The sequence below is a fragment of the Eucyclogobius newberryi genome, unplaced genomic scaffold (assembly GCF_026437365.1).
Source record: "Eucyclogobius newberryi isolate DKJ021-1_F unplaced genomic scaffold, fEucNew1.0.hap1 SCAF_10, whole genome shotgun sequence".
Lineage (NCBI taxonomy): Eukaryota > Metazoa > Chordata > Actinopteri > Gobiiformes > Gobiidae > Eucyclogobius > Eucyclogobius newberryi.
Genome location: NW_027315724.1, coordinates 3,758,613 through 3,778,333, shown reverse-complemented (window position 1 = coordinate 3,778,333; position 19,721 = coordinate 3,758,613). Strand labels below are relative to the sequence as shown.

The 19,721-nt window shown below is 50.2% G+C and overlaps 1 protein-coding gene across 1 annotated transcript in view; it reads left to right on the top strand.

Annotated features, from left to right (window-relative positions):
* The first annotated feature begins 4,128 nt into the window (after positions 1 to 4,128).
* Positions 4,129 to 19,721, top strand: part of pld3 (phospholipase D family member 3) — a 25,738-nt gene continuing 10,145 nt past the window's right edge. Inside the window, exons 1-5 of the mRNA XM_072459893.1 lie at positions 4,129 to 4,198; positions 11,483 to 11,572; positions 12,900 to 12,947; positions 14,762 to 14,901; positions 17,996 to 18,176. Coding sequence (XP_072315994.1) covers positions 11,546 to 11,572; positions 12,900 to 12,947; positions 14,762 to 14,901; positions 17,996 to 18,176 — 396 coding nt within the window. The 5' untranslated portion in view covers positions 4,129 to 4,198; positions 11,483 to 11,545. The remainder of the gene's footprint in view (positions 4,199 to 11,482; positions 11,573 to 12,899; positions 12,948 to 14,761; positions 14,902 to 17,995; positions 18,177 to 19,721) is intronic.

Genomic DNA, 19,721 nt, shown 5'->3' with positions numbered 1-19,721 from the left:
TGTGGTCTTTTGTGTGATAGTGTGGTCTATTGTGTGATAGTGTGATCTTTTTTGTAATAGTGTGGTCTTTTGTGTGATAGTGTGGTCTTTTGTGTGATAGTGTGGTCTTTTGTGTGATATTGTGGTCTTTTGTGTGATAGTGTGGTCTTTTGTGTGATAGTGTGGTATTTTGTGTGATATTGTGGTCTTTTGTCTGATATTGTGGTCTTTTGTGTGATAGTGTGGTCTTTTGTGTGGTAGTGTGGTCTTTTGTGTAATAGTGTGGTCTTTTGTTTGATAATGTGGTCTTTTGTGTAATAGTGTGGTCTTTTGTGTGATATTGTGGTCTTTTGTGTAATAGTGTGGTCTTTTGTGTGATAGTGTGGTCTTTTGTGTGATAGTGTGGTCTTTTGTGTGATAGTGTGGTCTTTTGTGTGATATTGTGGTCTTTTGTTTGTGTAATAGTGTGGTCTTTTGTGTGATATTGTGGTCTTTTGTGTAATAGTGTGGTCTTTTGTGTAATATTGTGGTCTTTTGTTTGTGTAATAGTGTGGTCTTTTGTGTGATATTGTGGTCTTTTGTGTTATAGTGTGGTCTTTTGTGTAATAGTGTGGTCTTTTGTGTAATAGTGTGGTCTTTTGTGTGATATTGTGGTCTTTTGTGTTATATTGTGGTCTTTTGTGTAATAGTGTGGTCTTTTGTGTAATAGTGTGGTCTTTTGTGCAATAGTGTGGTCTTTTGTGTGATATTGTGGTCTTTTGTGTGATATTGTGGTCTTTTGTGTAATAGTGTGGTCTTTTGTGTAATAGTGTGGTCTTTTGTGTAATAGTGTGGTCTTTTGTGTAATAGTGTGATATTTTGTGTAATAGTGTGGTCTTTTGTGTGATAGTGTGGTCTTTTGTGCAATAGTGTGGTCTTTTGTGTGATATTGTGGTCTTTTGTGTGATATTGTGGTCTTTTGTGTGATAGTGTGGTCTTTTGTGTGATAGTGTGGTCTATTGTGTGATAGTGTGATCTTTTTTGTAATAGTGTGGTCTTTTGTGTGATAGTGTGGTCTTTTGTGTGATAGTGTGGTCTTTTGTGTGATAGTGTGGTATTTTGTGTGATATTGTGGTCTTTTTCTGTGACAGTGTGGTCTTTTGTGTAATAGTGTGGTCTTTTGTGTGATTGTGTGGTCTTTTGTGTGATATTGTGGTATTTTGTGTGATAGTGTGGTCTTTTGTGTAATAGTGTTGTCTTTTGTGTAATAGTGTGGTCTTTTGTGTGATAGTGTGGTCTTTTGTGTGATATTGTGGTATTTTGTGTGATAGTGTGGTCTTTTGTGTAATAGTGTTGTCTTTTGTGTAATAGTGTGGTCTTTTGTGTGATAGTGTGGTCTTTTGTGTTATAGTGTGGTCTTTTGTGTGATCTTTTGTGTAATAGTGTTGTCTTTAGTGTGATAGTGTGGTCTTTTGTGTGATATTGTGGTCTTTTGTGTGATCTTGTGGTCTTTTGTGTAATAGTGTGGTCTTTTGTGTAATAGTGTGATCTTTTTTGTAATAGTGTGGTCTTTTGTGTGATAGTGTGATCTTTTGTGTTATAGTGTTGTCTTTTGTGTAATAGTGTGGTCTTTTGTGTTATAGTGTGGTCTTTTGTGTGATCTTTTGTGTAATAGTGTTGTCTTTAGTGTGATAGTGTGGTCTTTTGTGTGATATTGTGGTCTTTTGTGTGATCTTGTGGTCTTTTGTGTAATAGTGTGGTCTTTTGTGTAATAGTGTGATCTTTTTTGTAATAATGTGGTCTTTTGTGTGATAGTGTGGTCTTTTGTGTAATAGTGTGATCTTTTGTGTGATAGTGTGGTCTTTTGTGTGATAGTGTGGTCTTTTGTGTTATATTGTGGTCTTTTGTGTGATAGTGTGGTCTTTTGTGTGATAGTGTGGTCTTTTGTGTGATAGTGTGGTCTTTTGTGTGATATTGTGGTCTTTTTTTGTGATAGTGTGGTCTTTTGTGTGATAGTGTGGTCTTTTGTGTGATAGTGTGGTCTTTTGTGTGATATTGTGGTCTTTTGTGTGACAGTGTGGTCTTTTGTGTGATAGTGTGGTCTTTTGTGTGATATTGTGGTCTTTTGTGTTATATTGTGGTCTTTTGTGTGATATTGTGGTCTTTTGTGTGATATTGTGGTCTTTTGTGTTATAGTGTGGTCTTTTGTGTAATAGTGTGGTCTTTTGTGTGATAGTGTGGTCTTTTGTGTAATAGTGTGATCTTTTGTGTGATAGTGTGGTCTTTTGTGTGATAGTGTGGTCTTTTGTGTTATATTGTGGTCTTTTGTGTGATAGTGTGGTCTTTTGTGTTATATTGTGGTCTTTTGTGTGATAGTGTGGTCTTTTGTGTTATATTGTGGTCTTTTGTGTGATAGTGTGGTCTTTTGTGTGATAGTGTGGTCTTTTGTGTGATAGTGTGGTCTTTTGTGTTATATTGTGGTCTTTTGTGTTATATTGTGGTCTTTTGTGTGATAGTGTGGTCTTTTGTGTGATAGTGTGGTCTTTTGTGTGATAGTGTGGTCTTTTGTGTTATATTGTGGTCTTTTGTGTTATATTGTGATCTTTTGTGTTATATTGTGGTCTTTTGTGTGATAGTGTGGTCTTTTGTGTGATAGTGTGGTCTTTTGTGTTATATTGTGGTCTTTTGTGTTATATTGTGGTCTTTTGTGTGATAGTGTTGTCTTTTGTGTGATAGTGTGGTCTTTTGTGTGATAGTGTGGTCTTTTGTGTTATATTGTGGTCTTTTGTGTTATATTGTGGTCTTTTGTGTGATATTGTGGTCTTTTGTGTGATAGTGTTGTCTTTTGTGTGATAGTGTGGTCTTTTGTGTGATAGTGTGGTCTTTTGTGTTATATTGTGGTCTTTTGTGTTATATTGTGGTCTTTTGTGTTATATTGTGGTCTTTTGTGTGATAGTGTTGTCTTTTGTGTGATAGTGTGTCTTTTGTGTGATAGTGTGGTCTTTTGTGTGATAGTGTGGTCTTTTGTGTTATATTGTGGTCTTTTGTGTTATATTGTGGTCTTTTGTGTGATAGTGTGGTCTTTTGTGTTATAGTGTGGTCTTTTGTGTAATAGTGTGGTCTTTTGTGTGATAGTGTGGTCTTTTGTGTAATAGTGTGATCTTTTGTGTGATAGTGTGGTCTTTTGTGTGATAGTGTGGTCTTTTGTGTGATAGTGTGGTCTTTTGTGTGATAGTGTGGTCTTTTGTGTGATAGTGTGGTCTTTTGTGTTATATTGTGGTCTTTTGTGTTATATTGTGGTCTTTTGTGTGATAGTGTGGTCTTTTGTGTTATATTGTGGTCTTTTGTGTGATAGTGTGGTCTTTTGTGTGATAGTGTGGTCTTTTGTGTGATAGTGTGGTCTTTTGTGTTATATTGTGGTCTTTTGTGTTATATTGTGGTCTTTTGTGTGATAGTGTGGTCTTTTGTGTGATAGTGTGGTCTTTTGTGTGATAGTGTGGTCTTTTGTGTGATAGTGTGGTCTTTTGTGTGATATTGTGGTCTTTTGTGTAATAGTGTGGTCTTTTGTTTGATATTGTGGTCTTTTGTGTGATATTGTGGTCTTTTGTGTGATATTGTGGTCTTTTGTGTTATATTGTGGTCTTTTGTGTGATAGTGTGGTCTTTTGTGTGATATTGTGGTCTTTTGTGTTATATTGTGGTCTTTTGTGTGATATTGTGGTCTTTTGTGTTATAGTGTGGTCTTTTGTGTAATAGTGTGGTCTTTTGTGTGATAGTGTGGTCTTTTGTGTAATAGTGTGGTCTTTTGTGTAATAGTGTGGTCTTTTGTGTTATATTGTAGTCTTTTGTGTGATAGTGTGATCTTTTGTGTGATAGTGTGGTCTTTTGTGTGATAGTGTGGTCTTTTGTGTGATAGTGTGGTCTTTTGTGTTATATTGTGGTCTTTTGTGTTATATTGTGGTCTTTTGTGTGATAGTGTTGTCTTTTGTGTGATATTGTGGTCTTTCGTGTGCCTCCGCACTGTGGCGCCCTCTGGCGGTGGCGCACTGAACAGGTTGTGGAGTCTTGACTCACGTGACTAAAGCCATCCAGTCAGTGCGCGCGTGTCACGTGACGAGCCTGTCACTTGAAAATCACCATTGAGTCAGAGGAGAAGAAGACTTGGATTTGACTTGTTTCTCGTGTTTGACTTCAGCCCGCGCCGCGTGAGGACGAGAGTGGACACTAGTCACGTGATACGGGTGAGTCCAGATGTCCCACACGTCCTCTGTGTTTAGGACAGTGAGAGACAATCCAGGACCGTGTGGACAGAGACTACTTAGACTAGTACTCAAGTAAAAGTACTGTTCATAGTCAGAGCTGAAGAAGAAGCTTTAAACCTGTGTCCACTTTCCAGAAGTCTATTTTCTTAAAGTACAAGTACAAGACTCTGCTAAAAGTACTTCAGTCAAGTTGTACTACAAGTACAAAGTACTCAATGTAGTCTCGTTTTGATTGAAGACTTAATACATGGATTAGTTCAACTCAAGTGAGGAGGAGCGTGAAGAGGAGGAGCGTGAGGAGGAGTGTGAGGAGTGTGAGGAGGAGCGTGAGAAGGAGTGTGAGGAGGAGCTTGAAGAGGAGGAGCGTGAGGTGGAGCGTGAAGAGGAGGAGTGTGAGGAGGAGCGTGAAGAAGAGGAGTGTGAGGAGGAGCGTGAAGAAGAGGAGTGTGAGGAGGAGTGTGAGGAGGAGGAGCGTGAGGAGGAGCGTGAGGAGGAGCGTGAAGAGGAGTGTGAGGAGGAGCGTGAGGAGGAGGAGCGTGAGGAGGAGGAGCGTGAGGAGGAGGAGCATGAAGAGGAGCGTGAAGAGGAGTGTGAGGAGGAGCGTGAGGAGGAGCGCGAGGGGTGTGAGGAGGAGGAGCGTGAAGAGGAGTGTGAAGAGTGTGAGGAGGAGCGTGAGAAGGAGTGTGAGGAGGAGCTTGAAGAGGAGGAGCGTGAGGTGGAGCGTGAAGAGGAGGAGTGTGAGGAGGAGCGTGAAGAAGAGGAGTGTGAGGAGGAACGTGAAGAAGAGGAGTGTGAGGAGGAGTGTGAGGAGGAGGAGCGTGAGGAGGAGGAGCGTGAGGAGGAGGAGCGTGAGGAGGAGGAGCGTGAGGAGGAGGAGCGTGAGGAGGAGGAGCGTGAGGAGGAGGAGCATGAAGAGGAGCGTGAAGAGGAGTGTGAGGAGGAGCGTGAGGAGGAGCGTGAAGAGGAGTGTGAGGAGGAGCGTGAGGAGGAGGAGCGTGAGGAGGAGGAGCGTGAGGAGGAGGAGCATGAAGAGGAGCGTGAAGGGAGCGTGACAAGGAGGAGTGTGAGGAGGAGGAGCGTGACGAGGAGTGTGAGGAGGAGGAGTGTGAGGAGGAGCGTGAGGAGGAGGAGCGCGAGGAGCGTGAGGAGGAGGAGCGTGAGGAGGAGCGTGAGGAGGAGCGTGAGGAGGAGCGTGAAGAGGAGCTTGAGGAGGAGCGTGAAGAGTAGCGCGAGGAGTGTGAGGAGGAGGAGGAGTGTGAGTAGGAGTGTGAGCGTGAAGAGGAGGAGCGTGAGGAGGAGCGTGAAGAGGAGGTGCGTGAGGAGGAGCGTGAAGAGGAGGAGCGTGAGGAGGAGCGTGAAGAGGAGGAGCGTGAGGAGGAGCGTGAGGAGGAGCGTGAAGAGGAGGAGCGTGAGGAGGAGCGTGAGGAGGAGCGTGAAGAGGAGTGTGAGGAGGAGCGTGAGGAGGAGGAGCGTGAGGAGGAGGAGCGTGAGGAGGAGGAGCATGAAGAGGAGCGTGAAGAGGAGTGTGAGGAGGAGCGTGAGGAGGAGCGTGAGGAGGAGCGTGAAGAGGAGTGTGAGGAGGAGGAGCGTGAGGAGGAGGAGCGTGAGGAGGAGGAGCGTGAGGAGGAGGAGCATGAAGAGGAGCGTGAAGGGAGCGTGACAAGGAGGAGTGTGAGGAGGAGGAGCGTGACGAGGAGTGTGAGGAGGAGGAGTGTGAGGAGGAGCGTGAGGAGGAGGAGCGCGAGGAGCGTGAGGAGGAGGAGGAGCGTGAGGAGGAGCGTGAGGAGGAGCGTGAGGAGGAGCGTGAAGAGGAGCTTGAGGAGGAGCGTGAAGAGTAGCGCGAGGAGTGTGAGGAGGAGGAGGAGTGTGAGTAGGAGTGTGAGCGTGAAGAGGAGGAGCGTGAGGAGGAGCGTGAAGAGGAGGTGCGTGAGGAGGAGCGTGAAGAGGAGGAGCGTGAGGAGGAGCGTGAAGAGGAGGAGCGTGAGGAGGAGCGTGAGGAGGAGCGTGAAGAGGAGGAGCGTGAGGAGGAGCGTGAGGAGGAGCGCGAGGAGTGTGAGGAGGAGGAGGAGTGTGAGTAGGAGTGTGAGCGTGAAGAGGAGGAGCGTGAGGAGGAGCGTGAAGAGGAGGAGCGTGAGGAGGAGCTTGAAGAGGAGCGCGAGGGGTGTGAGGAGGAGGAGCGTGAAGAGGAGTGTGAGGAGTGTGAGGAGGAGCGTGAGAAGGAGTGTGAGGAGGAGCTTGAAGAGGAGGAGCGTGAGGTGGAGCGTGAAGAGGAGGAGTGTGAGGAGGAGCGTGAAGAAGAGGAGTGTGAGGAGGAACGTGAAGAAGAGGAGTGTGAGGAGGAGCGTGAAGAAGAGGAGTGTGAGGAGGAACGTGAAGAAGAGGAGTGTGAGGAGGAGCGTGAGGAGGAGCGTGAGGAGGAGGAGTGTGAGGAGGAGGAGCGTGAGGAGGAGGAGCGTGAGGAGGAGGAGCGTGAGGAGGAGGAGCGTGAGGAGGAGGAGCATGAAGAGGAGCGTGAAGAGGAGCGTGAGGAGGAGCGTGAGGAGGAGCGTGAAGAGGAGTGTGAGGAGGAGCGTGAGGAGGAGGAGCGTGAGGAGGAGGAGCGTGAGGAGGAGGAGCATGAAGAGGAGCGTGAAGAGGAGTGTGAGGAGGAGCGTGAGGAGGAGGAGCGTGAGGAGGAGGAGCGTGAGGAGGAGGAGCATGAAGAGGAGCGTGAAGGGAGCGTGACAAGGAGGAGTGTGAGGAGGAGGAGCGTGACGAGGAGTGTGAGGAGGAGGAGTGTGAGGAGGAGCGTGAGGAGGAGGAGCGCGAGGAGCGTGAGGAGGAGGAGCGTGAGGAGGAGCGTGAGGAGGAGCGTGAAGAGGAGCTTGAGGAGGAGCGTGAAGAGTAGCGCGAGGAGTGTGAGGAGGAGGAGGAGTGTGAGCGTGAAGAGGAGGAGCGTGAGGAGGAGCGTGAAGAGGAGGAGCGTGAGGAGGAGCTTGAAGAGGAGGAGCGTGAAGAGGAGCGCGAGGGGTGTGAGGAGGAGGAGCGTGAAGAGGAGTGTGAAGAGGAGGAGCGTGAGGAGGAGTGTGAGGAGTGTGAGGAGGAGCGTGAGAAGGAGTGTGAGGAGGAGCGTGAGAAGGAGTGTGAGGAGGAGCTTGAAGAGGAGGAGCGTGAAGAGGAGGAGTGTGAGGAGGAGCGTGAAGAAGAGGAGTGTGAGGAGGAACGTGAAGAAGAGGAGTGTGAGGAGGAGCGTGAAGAAGAGGAGTGTGAGGAGGAGTGTGAGGAGGAGGAGTGTGAGGAGGAGTAGTGTGAAGAGGAGGAGCGTGAGGAGGAGTGAAGAGGAGGAGCGTGAGGAGGAGCGTGAGGAGGAGCGTGAGGAGGAGCGTGAAGAGGAGCGTGAGGAGGAGCGTGAGGAGGAGCGTGAAGGGAGCGTGACGAGGAGGAGTGTGAGGAGGAGGAGCGTGAGGAGGAGGAGCGTGAGGAGGAGGAGCATGAAGAGGAGCGTGAAGGGAGCGTGACAAGGAGGAGTGTGAGGAGGAGGAGCGTGACGAGGAGTGTGAGGAGGAGGAGTGTGAGGAGGAGCGTGAGGAGGAGGAGCGCGAGGAGCGTGAGGAGGAGGAGCGTGAGGAGGAGCGTGAGGAGGAGCGTGAAGAGGAGCTTGAGGAGCGTGAAGAGTAGCGCGAGGAGTGTGAGGAGGAGGAGGAGTGTGAGTAGGAGTAGGAGCGTGAAGAGGAGGAGCGTGAGGAGGAGCGTGAAGAGGAGGAGCGTGAGGAGGAGCGTGAGGAGGAGCGTGAAGAGGAGCGTGAAGAGGAGGAGCGTGAGGAGGAGCGTGAAGAGGAGCGTGAAGAGGAGTGTGAGGAGGAGCGTGAAGAGTAGCGCGAGGAGTGTGAGGAGGAGGAGGAGTGTGAGTAGGAGTGTGAGCGTGAAGAGGAGGAGCGTGAGGAGGAGCGTGAAGAGGAGGAGCGTGAGGAGGAGCTTGAAGAGGAGGAGCGTGAAGAGGAGAAGCGTGAGGAGAAGCGTGAGGAGGAGCGTGAGGAGGAGTGTGAGGAGGAGCGTGAGGAGGAGTGTGAGGAGGAGTGTGAGGAGGAGCGTGAAGAGGAGGAGTGTGAGGAGGAGCGTGAAGAGGAGTTTGAGGAGGAGGAGTGTGAGGAGGAGCGTGAAGAAGAGGAGTGTAAGGAGGAGTGTGAGGAGGAGGAGTGTGAGGAGGAGGAGTGTGAAGAGGAGTGTGAAGAGGAGGAGCGTGAGGAGGAGCGTGAGGAGCGTGAAGAGGAGTGTGAGGAGGAGTTTGAGTTGGAGCGTGAGGAGGAGGAGCGTGAGGAGGAGGAGCGTGAGGAGGAGGAGCGCGAGGAGGAGGAGCGCGAGGAGGAGCGTGAAGAGGAGCGTGAGGAGGAGCGTGATGAGGAGGAGCGTGAGGAGGAGTGTGAGGAGCGCGAAGAGTGTGAGGAGGAGCGTGAGGAGGAGCTTGAGGAGGAGCGTGAAGAGGAGCGCGAGGAGTGTGAGGAGGAGCGTGAGGAGGAGGAGCGTGAGGAGGAGGAGCGTGAGGAGGAGGAGCGCGAGGAGGAGTGTGAGGAGGAGCGTGAAGAGGAGCGTGAGGAGGAGCGTGATGAGGAGGAGCGTGAGGAGGAGTGTGAGGAGCGCGAAGAGTGTGAGGAGGAGCGTGAGGAGGAGCTTGAGGAGGAGCGTGAAGAGGAGCGCGAGGAGTGTGAGGAGGAGCGTGAGGAGGAGGAGCGTGAGGAGGAGGAGTGTGAGGAGGAGCGTGAGGAGGAGCGTGAGGAGGAGCGTGAAGAGGAGGAGTGTGAGGAGCGTGAAGAGGAGCGTGAGGAGGAGCGTGAGGAGGAGCGTGAAGAGAAGCGTGAGGAGGAGCGTGAGGAGGAGTGTGAGGAGGAGAATGAAGAGGAGGAGCGTGAAGAGGAGTGTGAGGAGGAGCGTGAAGAAGAGGAGTGTGAGGAGGAGCGTGAGGAGGAGCGTGAAGAGGAGAAGCGTGAAGAGGAGTGTGAGGAGGAGTGTGAGGAGGAGTGTGAGGAGGAGTGTGAGGAGGAGTGTGAGGAGGAGTGTGAGGAGGAGTGTGAGGCGGAGGAGCGTGAAGAGGAGGAGCGTGAGGAGGAGCGTGAGGAGGAGCTTGAAGAGGAGGAGGAGGAGTGTGAGGAGGAGCGTGAGGAGGAGCGTGAGGAGGAGCGTGAGGAGGCGGAGTGTGAGGAGGCGGAGTGTGAGGAGGCGGAGTGTGAGGAGGAGGAGTGTGAAGAGGAGGAGCGTGAAGAGGAGAAGCGTGAGGAGGAGCATGAAGAGGAGGAGCGTGAAGAGGAGGAGCGTGAAGAGGAGGAGCGTGAAGAGGAGGAGCGTGAGGAGGAGCGTGAGGAGGAGCGTGAGGAGGAGCCTGAATAGGAGCCTGAGGAGTAGGAGCGTGAAGAGGAGGAGCGTGAAGAGGAGGAGCGGGAAGAGGAGGAGCGTGAAGAGGAGGAGCGTGAAGAGGAGGAGCCTGAGGAGGAGTGTGAGGAGGAGGAGCCTGAGGAGGAGGAGCGTGAAGAGGAGGAGCGTGAAGAGGAGGAGCCTGAGGAGGAGGAGCCTGAGGAGGAGGAGCGTGAAGAGGAGGAGCGTGAAGAGGAGGAGCCTGAGGAGGAGTGTGAAGAGGAGGAGCCTGAGGAGGAGGAGCGTGAAGAGGAGGAGCCTGAGGAGGAGGAGCCTGAGGAGGAGGAGCGTGAAGAGGAGGAGCGTGAAGAGGAGGAGCGTGAAGAGGAGGAGCCCGAGGAGGAGTGTGAGGAGGAGCGTGAAGAGGAGGAGCCTGAGGAGGAGGAGCGTGAAGAGGAGGAGCCTGAAGAGGAGGAGCCTGAGGAGGAGGAGCCTGAGGAGGAGGAGCCTGAGGAGGAGGAGCGTGAAGAGGAGGAGCGTGAAGAGGAGGAGCGTGAAGAGGAGGAGCGTGAAGAGGAGCCTGAGGAGGAGGAGCGTGAAGAGGAGGAGCGTGAAGAGGAGGAGCCTGAGGAGGAGGAGCGTGAAGAGGAGCGTGAGGAGGAGCGTGAGGAGGAGCGTGAAGAGGAGGAGTGTGAGGAGCGTGAAGAGGAGCGTGAGGAGGAGCGTGAGGAGGAGCGTGAAGAGGAGCGTGAGGAGGAGCGTGAGGAGGAGCGTGAGGAGGAGCCTGAAGAGGAGCCTGAGGAGTAGGAGCGTGAAGAGGAGGAGCGTGAAGAGGAGGAGCGTGAAGAGGAGGAGCGTGAAGAGGAGGAGCCTGAGGAGTGTGAGGAGGAGGAGCCTGAGGAGGAGGAGCGTGAAGAGGAGGAGCGTGAAGAGGAGGAGCCTGAGGAGGAGGAGCCTGAGGAGGAGGAGCGTGAAGAGGAGGAGCGTGAAGAGGAGGAGCCTGAGGAGGAGTGTGAAGAGGAGGAACCTGAGGAGGAGGAGCGTGAAGAGGAGGAGCGTGAAGAGGAGGAGCCTGAGGAGGAGGAGCCTGAGGAGGAGGAGCGTGAAGAGGAGGAGCGTGAAGAGGAGGAGCCTGAGGAGGAGTGTGAGGAGGAGCCTGAGGAGGAGGAGCGTGAAGAGGAGGAGCCTGAGGAGGAGTGTGAGGAGGAGCCTGAGGAGGAGGAGGAGCGTGAAGAGGAGGAGCCTGAGGAGGAGTGTGAGGAGGAGCGTGAAGAGGAGGAGCCTGAGGAGGAGGAGCGTGAAGAGGAGGAGCGTGAAGAGGAGGAGCCTGAGGAGGAGGAGCGTGAAGAGGAGGAGTGTGAGGAGGTCTGGAGCCTCATGTGTCTTCGTCTTTGTGGTTTCTTTTAGTAGTCTTTTGAGGAAGGAGCTTGCTCAGTGGTCATGTGACTTCCGGTCATGTGACCTCATGCCCCGTGCTGTGGTCAGTCTTTGTGCTGACCACAGTTTCACTTTGTTTCCTCTTTAAACCTCGTTAAGATCCACGAATATTTCAATTGAGGCCAAGTTTTTTACGTCAGCGTGAGCCGCTGCGTGAGCCGCTGCGTGAGCCGCTGTGCTGCGTGAGCCGCTGTGCTGCGTGAGCCGCTGTGCTGCGTGAGCCGCTGTGCTGCGTGAGCCGCTGCGTGAGCCGCTGTGCTGCGTGAGCCGCTGTGCTGCGTGAGCCGCTGCGTGAGCCGCTGCGTGAGCCGCTGCGTGAGCCGCTGCGTGAGCCGCTGCGTGAGCCGCTGGAACCTTCTCTTTGTCCCTGTCACTCACAAAGGCCTGTGTTTGTGAAGGACACGTTTGATGCCCGACTTTTGTTGTTGAGCTGCACTCTGATTGGATGATGCTGGGAACAATTGCGATGAACTGCTCTCTGATTGGCTGATTCTGTTTCAGGTCCTTACACACTGTCGGCCCCTGATGCGTCTCCTGTGCTAACCTGACCCGGCAACTGTAACTATGACACGGGACGTCCCACACAAACAGGTGAGATTCTACAAACACAGACGCCGTATCGTCCAGAGACATTCAAACCACAAGCATAAAACCACACATGCAGTTAGCAGGATTATGTTGTTAGCATGTAGTCAGCATGTTGTTAGCATGTAGTTATCATGTAGTTAACATGTAGTCAGCATGTAGTTAGCATGAGCTAGGAGCTATTCGTAGATGCTGCCACTTTGTAGATGCTGCTCACGCGGTTCTTCAGGAGCTCTTCGTAGATGCTGCTCACGCGGTTCTTCAGGAGCTCTTCGTAGATGCTGCTCACGCGGTTCTTCAGGAGCTCTTCGTAGATGCTGCTCACGCGGTTCTTCAGGAGCTCTTCGTAGATGCTGCTCACGCGGTTCTTCAGGAGCTCTTCGTAGATGCTGCTCACGCGGTTCTTCAGGAGCTCTTCGTAGATGCTGCTCACGGGGTTCTTCAGGAGCTCTTCGTAGATGCTGCTCACGCGGTTCTTCAGGAGCTCTTCGTAGATGCTGCTCACGCGGTTCTTCAGGAGCTCTTCGTAGATGCTGCTCACGCGGTTCTTCAGGAGCTCTTCGTAGATGCTGCTCACGGGGTTCTTCAGGAGCTCTTCGTAGATGCTGCTCACGGGATTCTTCAGGAGCTCTTCGTAGATGCTGCTCACGCGGTTCTTCAGGAGCGCTTCGTAGATGCTGCTCACGCGGTTCTTCAGGAGCTCTTCGTAGATGCTGCTCACGCGGTTCTTCAGGAGCTCTTCGTAGATGCTGCTCACGGGGTTCTTCAGGAGCTCTTCGTAGATGCTGCTCACGGGGTTCTTCAGGAGCTCTTCGTAGATGCTGCTCACGCGGTTCTTCAGGAGCTCTTCGTAGATGCTGCTCACGGGGTTCTTCAGGAGCTCTTCGTAGATGCTGCTCACGCGGTTCTTCAGGAGCTCTTCGTAGATGCTGCTCACGCGGTTCTTCAGGAGCTCTTCGTAGATGCTGCTCACGGGGTTCTTCAGGAGCTCTTCGTAGATGCTGCTCACGGGGTTCTTCAGGAGCTCTTCGTAGATGCTGCTCACGGGGTTCTTCAGGAGCTCTTCGTAGATGCTGCTCACGGGGTTCTGAAAGGTTTGCTGAGGTTTATGAGGCAGAAGATCATCTCCAACAAAGCACATCCTCTTCATGTGGCTCTTCCATCAAATGAACCACAGAAGTGCATCAATATCAACTCCACTGGAATCTAGATGTTTCTTTGTCTCTTTCTTTGTCTCTTTTTGAGTTCTTTTGTTCTTTTTCTCTTTCTCTTTCTTTTATTCTGTCATTGTAATTCTCAAGATTGAACTGACCCAGTTGTGGTTGTGTTTCAGCTGCTCTGGGATCAGCAGCAGAGGCAGCCCCAGAGGAGAGCTCCTGTGGTAGGTCTCCACCCATTCCTCCTCTGCTCCACCCGTCCCTCCTCTGCTGCCACAGTCCCTCCTCTGCTCCACCCGTCCCTCCTCTGCTCCACCCGTCCCTCCTCTGCTGCTACAGTCCCTCCTCTGCTCCACCCGTCCCTCCTCTGCTCCACCCGTCCCTCCTCTGCGTCCCTCCTCTGCTCCACCCGTCCCTCCTCTGCTCCACCCGTCCCACCTGACTCTGGCACCAGCAGGAGGTCGGTCCATGTTTAGTCCTAAAAGGAAGAAAATGTCAGATTAGAGATGGACCGGTCATGACTCAGTCCTGCAGCATCAAGACTGCTCTTCTTTAGGAGAGGCTTTATGACCACTCCCCCTGACCCCTGCTTTTCTTTAGGAGAGGCTTTATGACCACTCCCCCTGACCCCTGCTCTTCTTTAGGAGAGGCTTTAAGACCACTCCCCCTGACCCCTGCTCTTCTTTAGGAGAGGCTTTATGACCACTCCCCCTGACCCCTGACCCCTGCTCTTCTTTAGGAGAGGCTTTATGACCACTCCCCCTGACCCCTGACCCCTGCTCTTCTTTAGGAGAGGCTTTATGACCACTCCCCCTGACCCCTCCCCCTGACCCCTGCTCTTCTTTAGGAGAGGCTTTATGACCGCAGTTCTCAAAGACATTGGGAATGTTCCAGATTGAAGCGACATGTTGACTATGTGAGTGATGCTAACAAACTGTTTAGCACAGACTTTAGAAATCTGGAGGTTCACACATGGAGGCAGCTGTAGATGAACTCAGACTGGTGATGATCTCATGGACAGTTTTGTCAGTTACAGGTGCAAAGTGAGTGAGCTCTAAGTGTCCAGGTGGTTTTAATGCCCAGGAGCTCGAGGCTTTGATCATGTGACAAACAGGACACGCCCTTCATTACTGCAGCTTCAACGATTTCAAAAAATATCACTTCCTCCATAAAATGTCTAGCATAGAAACGACCAGTGCTAACGTGTTTATGCTAATATGCTTTGCTAACGTGTTCTTGCTAACGTGCTCTTGCTAACGTGCTCTTGCTAACGAGCTCTTGCTAACGTGCTCTTGCTAACGTGCTCTTGCTAACGTGCTCTTGCTAACGTGCTCTTGCTAACCTGCTCTTGCTAACGTGCTCTTGCTAACGTGTTCCCGCAGCTCGCAGGGCCGCACTGAGATGACTGCACTCAGGTGTCCCTTCTTTCACTTTTTCGATTGTGATTCTCAGGTGGTTCTCTTTAGCGCCCCCTGTTGGATGATTATTTTGTAGAAATAATTAAGCACACTTTTACAAGGTGAATTGTATTACCTGGCAGATCTTTTAGAATAAATGTGCATTAACATTAATAATAAATTGATAAAAGTATCAATGATTTAGAATTCTGGGTTGTGCTGTTACTGACAATATCAATGACAATGTCTTTCCCTCATATGGGGGGTTGGGGGAGTTATTATTATTTTTTTCACTCTTTCCCACATTTCCTTTCATTGAATATTAATATTGATAAAACTTCAATATTTGTTTAAATTAATGTTCAGGTTGGAAATCATAACTCAGCATGAAGATACTTTGGAGATATAGGTGGTAGTGTAGAAGTGATTCTTATTGCCTAAAATGCAAGTGTTGCTGTTTGTTTACCTTTGAAATATTGTCCACATTCCTCATGAAGCAGCAGCTGGGTCCCCCCCACCCCCCACCACCAGACTGCGGCCATCTCAGTGAGGTCCTGAGAGTGCAGGTCCTGAGAGTGCAGTCTCCGGCGCCGCACGTTCAACTTACGGTGTGTTTGTGACCATGTGATCCGTCCATGCAGTGTTTTTGTGCTCTGCTGGTGCTGCTGTTTCTGACCGCTGTGCTGCTGACCGCCATGGCAGTTGACGCCCTCCTGACCCCCCCAGAAGACAGGAGCACCCCCCCACTCCAGGAAGAGCCGCCCTGCTCGGATCCCTGCAGGTAATTACAGTTCAACCTTCGATCGGGCGTTTCAGAACTTTTATTTGCTCCGAATGGACCCTTTCTAGATCGTGGGTGTGATATGAGCGTCTGGATGTAGTGCTGCTGCCTCCACCTCACTGAAGCTCAGGTGGATGTAGTGCTGCTGCCTCCACCTCACTGAAGCTCAGGTGGATGTAGTGCTGCTGCCTCCACCTCACTGAAGCTCAGGTGGATGTAGTGCTCCTACCTCCACCTCACTGAAGCTCAGGTGGATGTAGTGCTGCTGCCTCCACCTCACTGAAGCTCAGGTGGATGTAGTGCTCCTGCCTCCACCTCACTGAAGCTCAGGTGACATGTAGTGCTCCTGCCTCCACCTCACTGAAGCTCAGGTGACATGTAGTGCTGCTGCCTCCACCTCACTGAAGCTCAGGTGACATGTAGTGCTCTTGCCTCCACCTCACTGACGCTCAGGTGGATGTAGTGCTGCTGCCTCCACCTCACTGAAGCTCAGGTGACATGTAGTGCTGCTGCCTCCACCTCACTGAAGCTCAGGTGACATGTAGTGCTGCTGCCTCCACCTCACTGAAGCTCAGGTGACATGTAGTGCTCCTGCCTCCACCTCACTGAAGCTCAGGTGACATGTAGTGCTCCTGCCTCCACCTCACTGAAGCTCAGGTGACATGTAGTGCTGCTGCCTCCACCTCACTGAAGCTCAGGTGACATGTAGTGCTCCTGCCTCCACCTCACTGAAGCTCAGGTGGATGTAGTGCTCCTACCTCCACCTCACTGAAGCTCAGGTGGATGTAGTGCTGCTGCCTCCACCTCATTGAAGCTCAGGTGGATGTAGTGCTCCTGCCTCCACCTCACTGAAGCTCAGGTGGATGTAGTGCTCCTGCCTCCACCTCACTGAAGCTCAGGTGAAATGTAGTGCTGCTGCCTCCACCTCACTGAAGCTCAGGTGACATGTAGTGCTTTTGCCTCCACCTCACTGACGCTCAGGTGGATGTAGTGCTGCTGCCTCCACCTCACTGAAGCTCAGGTGACATGTAGTGCTGCTGCCTCCACCTCACTGAAGCTCAGGTGACATGTAGTGCTGCTGCCTCCACCTCACTGAAGCTCAGGTGACATGTAGTGCTGCTGCCTCCACCTCACTGAAGCTCAGGTGACATGTAGTGCTCCTGCCTCCACCTCACTGAAGCTCAGGTGACATGTAGTGCTGCTGCCTCCACCTCACTGAAGCTCAGGTGACATGTAGTGCTCCTGCCTCCACCTCACTGAAGCTCAGGTGACATGTAGTGCTCCTGCCTCCACCTCACTGAAGCTCAGGTGACATGTAGTGCTCCTGCCTCCACCTCACTGAAGCTCAGGTGACATGTAGTGCTCCTGCCTCCACCTCACTGAAGCTCAGGTGACATGTAGTGCTGCTGCCTCCACCTCACTGAAGCTCAGGTGACATGTAGTGCTGCTGCCTCCACCTCACTGAAGCTCAGGTGACATGTAGTGCTGCTGCCTCCACCTCACTGAAGCTCAGGTGACATGTAGTGCTCCTGCCTCCACCTCACTGAAGCTCAGGTGACATGTAGTGCTCCTGCCTCCACCTCACTGAAGCTCAGGTGACATGTAGTGCTCCTGCCTCCACCTCACTGAAGCTCAGGTGACATGTAGTGCTCCTGCCTCCACCTCACTGAAGCTCAGGTGACATGTAGTGCTGCTGCCTCCACCTCACTGAAGCTCAGGTGACATGTAGTGCTGCTGCCTCCACCTCACTGAAGCTCAGGTGACATGTAGTGCTCCTGCCTCCACCTCACTGAAGCTCAGGTGACATGTAGTGCTGCTGCCTCCACCTCACTGAAGCTCAGGTGACATGTAGTGCTCCTGCCTCCACCTCACTGAAGCTCAGGTGACATGTAGTGCTGCTGCCTCCACCTCACTGAAGCTCAGGTGACATGTAGTGCTCTTGCCTCCACCTCACTGAAGCTCAGGTGGATGTAGTGCTGCTGCCTCCACCTCACTGAAGCTCAGGTGACATGTAGTGCTGCTGCCTCCACCTCACTGAAGCTCAGGTGACATGTAGTGCTGCTGCCTCCACCTCACTGAAGCTCAGGTGACATGTAGTGCTCTTGCCTCCACCTCACTGAAGCTCAGGTGGATGTAGTGCTGCTGCCTCCACCTCACTGAAGCTCAGGTGACATGTAGTGCTGCTGCCTCCACCTCACTGAAGCTCAGGTGACATGTAGTGCTGCTGCCTCCACCTCACTGAAGCTCAGGTGACTCCAGTTCTGTGCGGACGAAATGAACCGACCGCAGCAACTGATCGTTCATAAAGAATACGACGGAGGGAGTGATCCAAGCATTGTCTTGTAAATATACGTGTCCTCGCCTCCTAGTGGCCGGAGGAGGCATCGCACTCATGAGTACGACCCACAGTGACGTGTCATGGCCAATATTTAATATATAAAATTAAATTAATTAAATTAAATTAAATTAATTAATTAAATTAAATAAATTAAATTAATGAAAATGATCAGACAAATGGAAAATAATTACATAATGACTTAATTTGGAAATCTGACTGGACCAAATGGGACTTTTAATGTATTTGTGCCATCCTTGTGTTTCTTTTGTTGTTTAGTTGAAGTCTATTTATAATTTTATTTTAACATTTGTTCTCTGGTTGTGTTTAGTTTCTGTTCTGCATCTCATTTAGATCTACATGAATAATAACATATCTCTATGTGCAGATTGTTCAATTTTGTAGTTTCTAGGTGAACGTTTTATGTCGGGAGGACAACATTTGGTCAAAAAGCAAAAAAAAATACAACACATGTTTTTCCTGTAGTGTCTCGTTTTAAGACGGAGGAATTCTGAAGTATTTATAACCAAAAGATGTTTTACCTTTTTAACTGACTCTTGATTGAAGATGAAACTTTGATAAAAAGGCAACATAATAAGTATTTTTATTGTCAGCCTGCAACAATATGAACACAGGCTCCACACGACACTCTTTTGTGCTCCAGAGTCTGACCATGACAAATGGAAGGAGAGAAAAGGACTTGTGTTTGGTTAAACTCTTGGCTGTGAGTGTGAGATGGATTGTGCTTGTTCCCCTCAGTTTTGTGCTGCTGGAGAGCATCCCGGAGGGCGTGACCTTTAACTCCAGCTCCACACATCCCAGCATCTTCCAGGCCTGGCAGAAGCTGATGAGTGAGGCCACCAGCAGCCTGGACATCGCCTCCTTCTACTGGACCCTGACCAACACGGACACTGGGACTCATGAAGCGTCTGCGGCTCAGGTGAACCCCGCCCACACGCTCCGTGCTGCAGATATACTTCATGTACTTATGACAGGTTAGACTATATATTTCAATAAAACCATGTGCTTCAAAAGAAGGTCAAAGCAAATAGAATAATAATAAAACTGACTTAATGAAATATTCAAAAACAGCAACAACTAAAAGTTATGGTAAATAATGTACAATAGATATATCAAGATTATTAGATAATCATTATTGTTCATATTCTTTAATCACTACAAGCAAAATTCAGCCATTTCAATTTGTTCTGTTTTCTTTCTTTTCTCTTTTCTTTCTGTAAAATACAAAAGCTTTTTATGTGGTGGTTTATATTACAATAATGTAAGTGTGATTTCAAAAAGTTGGTCACGAACCATCGGAATGAACAATCAGTAATGTTATTAGAATAAAAGAACATTTAAGATTTCACATTGTTTTGTTTCAATAATAGTGGTTATATTGTGTTTGTGACATCCCTATGCACAGTAAAGATTTGAATATACTGTTCAGTGGCTTGCAGTAGTACTATACAAAATAACCAGTGCAGTTGAAAAGAGGTTTGAAAGAGTTTTGGCATTTAATTTGGAAAATAGGGAGAGCAGATAATACAGTTTCAAGTCAAATAGGCGGCGTAAGAGAAAATGCGTTCTCAGGTCAAATCTGTTGGTGACCGGTGGAAGTGATGGGTACGAATGAGGCGTGAGAGTGATGGGGATGAGGTCCGGGTGAGAGGTCATTGTGGCAGATGTAGGAGAGCGGAATTCTTGGAGATTGGAGGTGACGAACTGCAGGAAACTGATATTGATGAGGGAACATGCTGCTGAAAGAGCGGAATGAAATTGAGAATGAGTGTAATAAAATATAGATGAGAGGGAAGTCTGATTTAAGATGGTGGCTGAAGATCAAAGAAGAGGAACTGGACGCTCGTTGAAGTTGCTGAGCGTCAGATTGGAGTTGGCTGATTATGGTGACTTGAGTATGAGTACTTCAGGTGACTCATTGATAGAGGAGATTAATGGTCTAGAGAATTATGAAATGAACACCTAAAAAAAGTCTGCAACGATAGTGGGGTTTAATTTGCCGTTTAGACAGAAGCGAGAGCTGCCTTCCCTTGAAAGCCTTGGACCGAGTGAAGGAATCATGAGTGAGGAGTTCGATGGTCGCAGGAAAACAAGTTAAGAAATACTGTTGGAATCTATGCTACTTCTGTGCGTTGACTTGAGAGGTGCACTAAAGCTACTCATCATAGGGACGAGAAGCAGATGCTTGGTCTGACATCTAGAAGGGCTTGGCCTGTAGGAGGATGTGACTGTATGGCTGAGAAGACTAAGGGCTTGAGGACTGTCCGACTACTGCATATGGAGCTGGAATGAGCTGGAATGAGCTGGAATGAGCTGGAATGAGCTGGAATGAGCTGGAATGAGCTGGAATGAGCTGGAATGAGCTGGAATGAGCTGGAATGAGCTGGAATGAGCTGAGCGATCGTCGATGCAGTGATTGATGCAGGATGGATTGAAGTGCATGCTGGGATATGTCTCTCAGGAA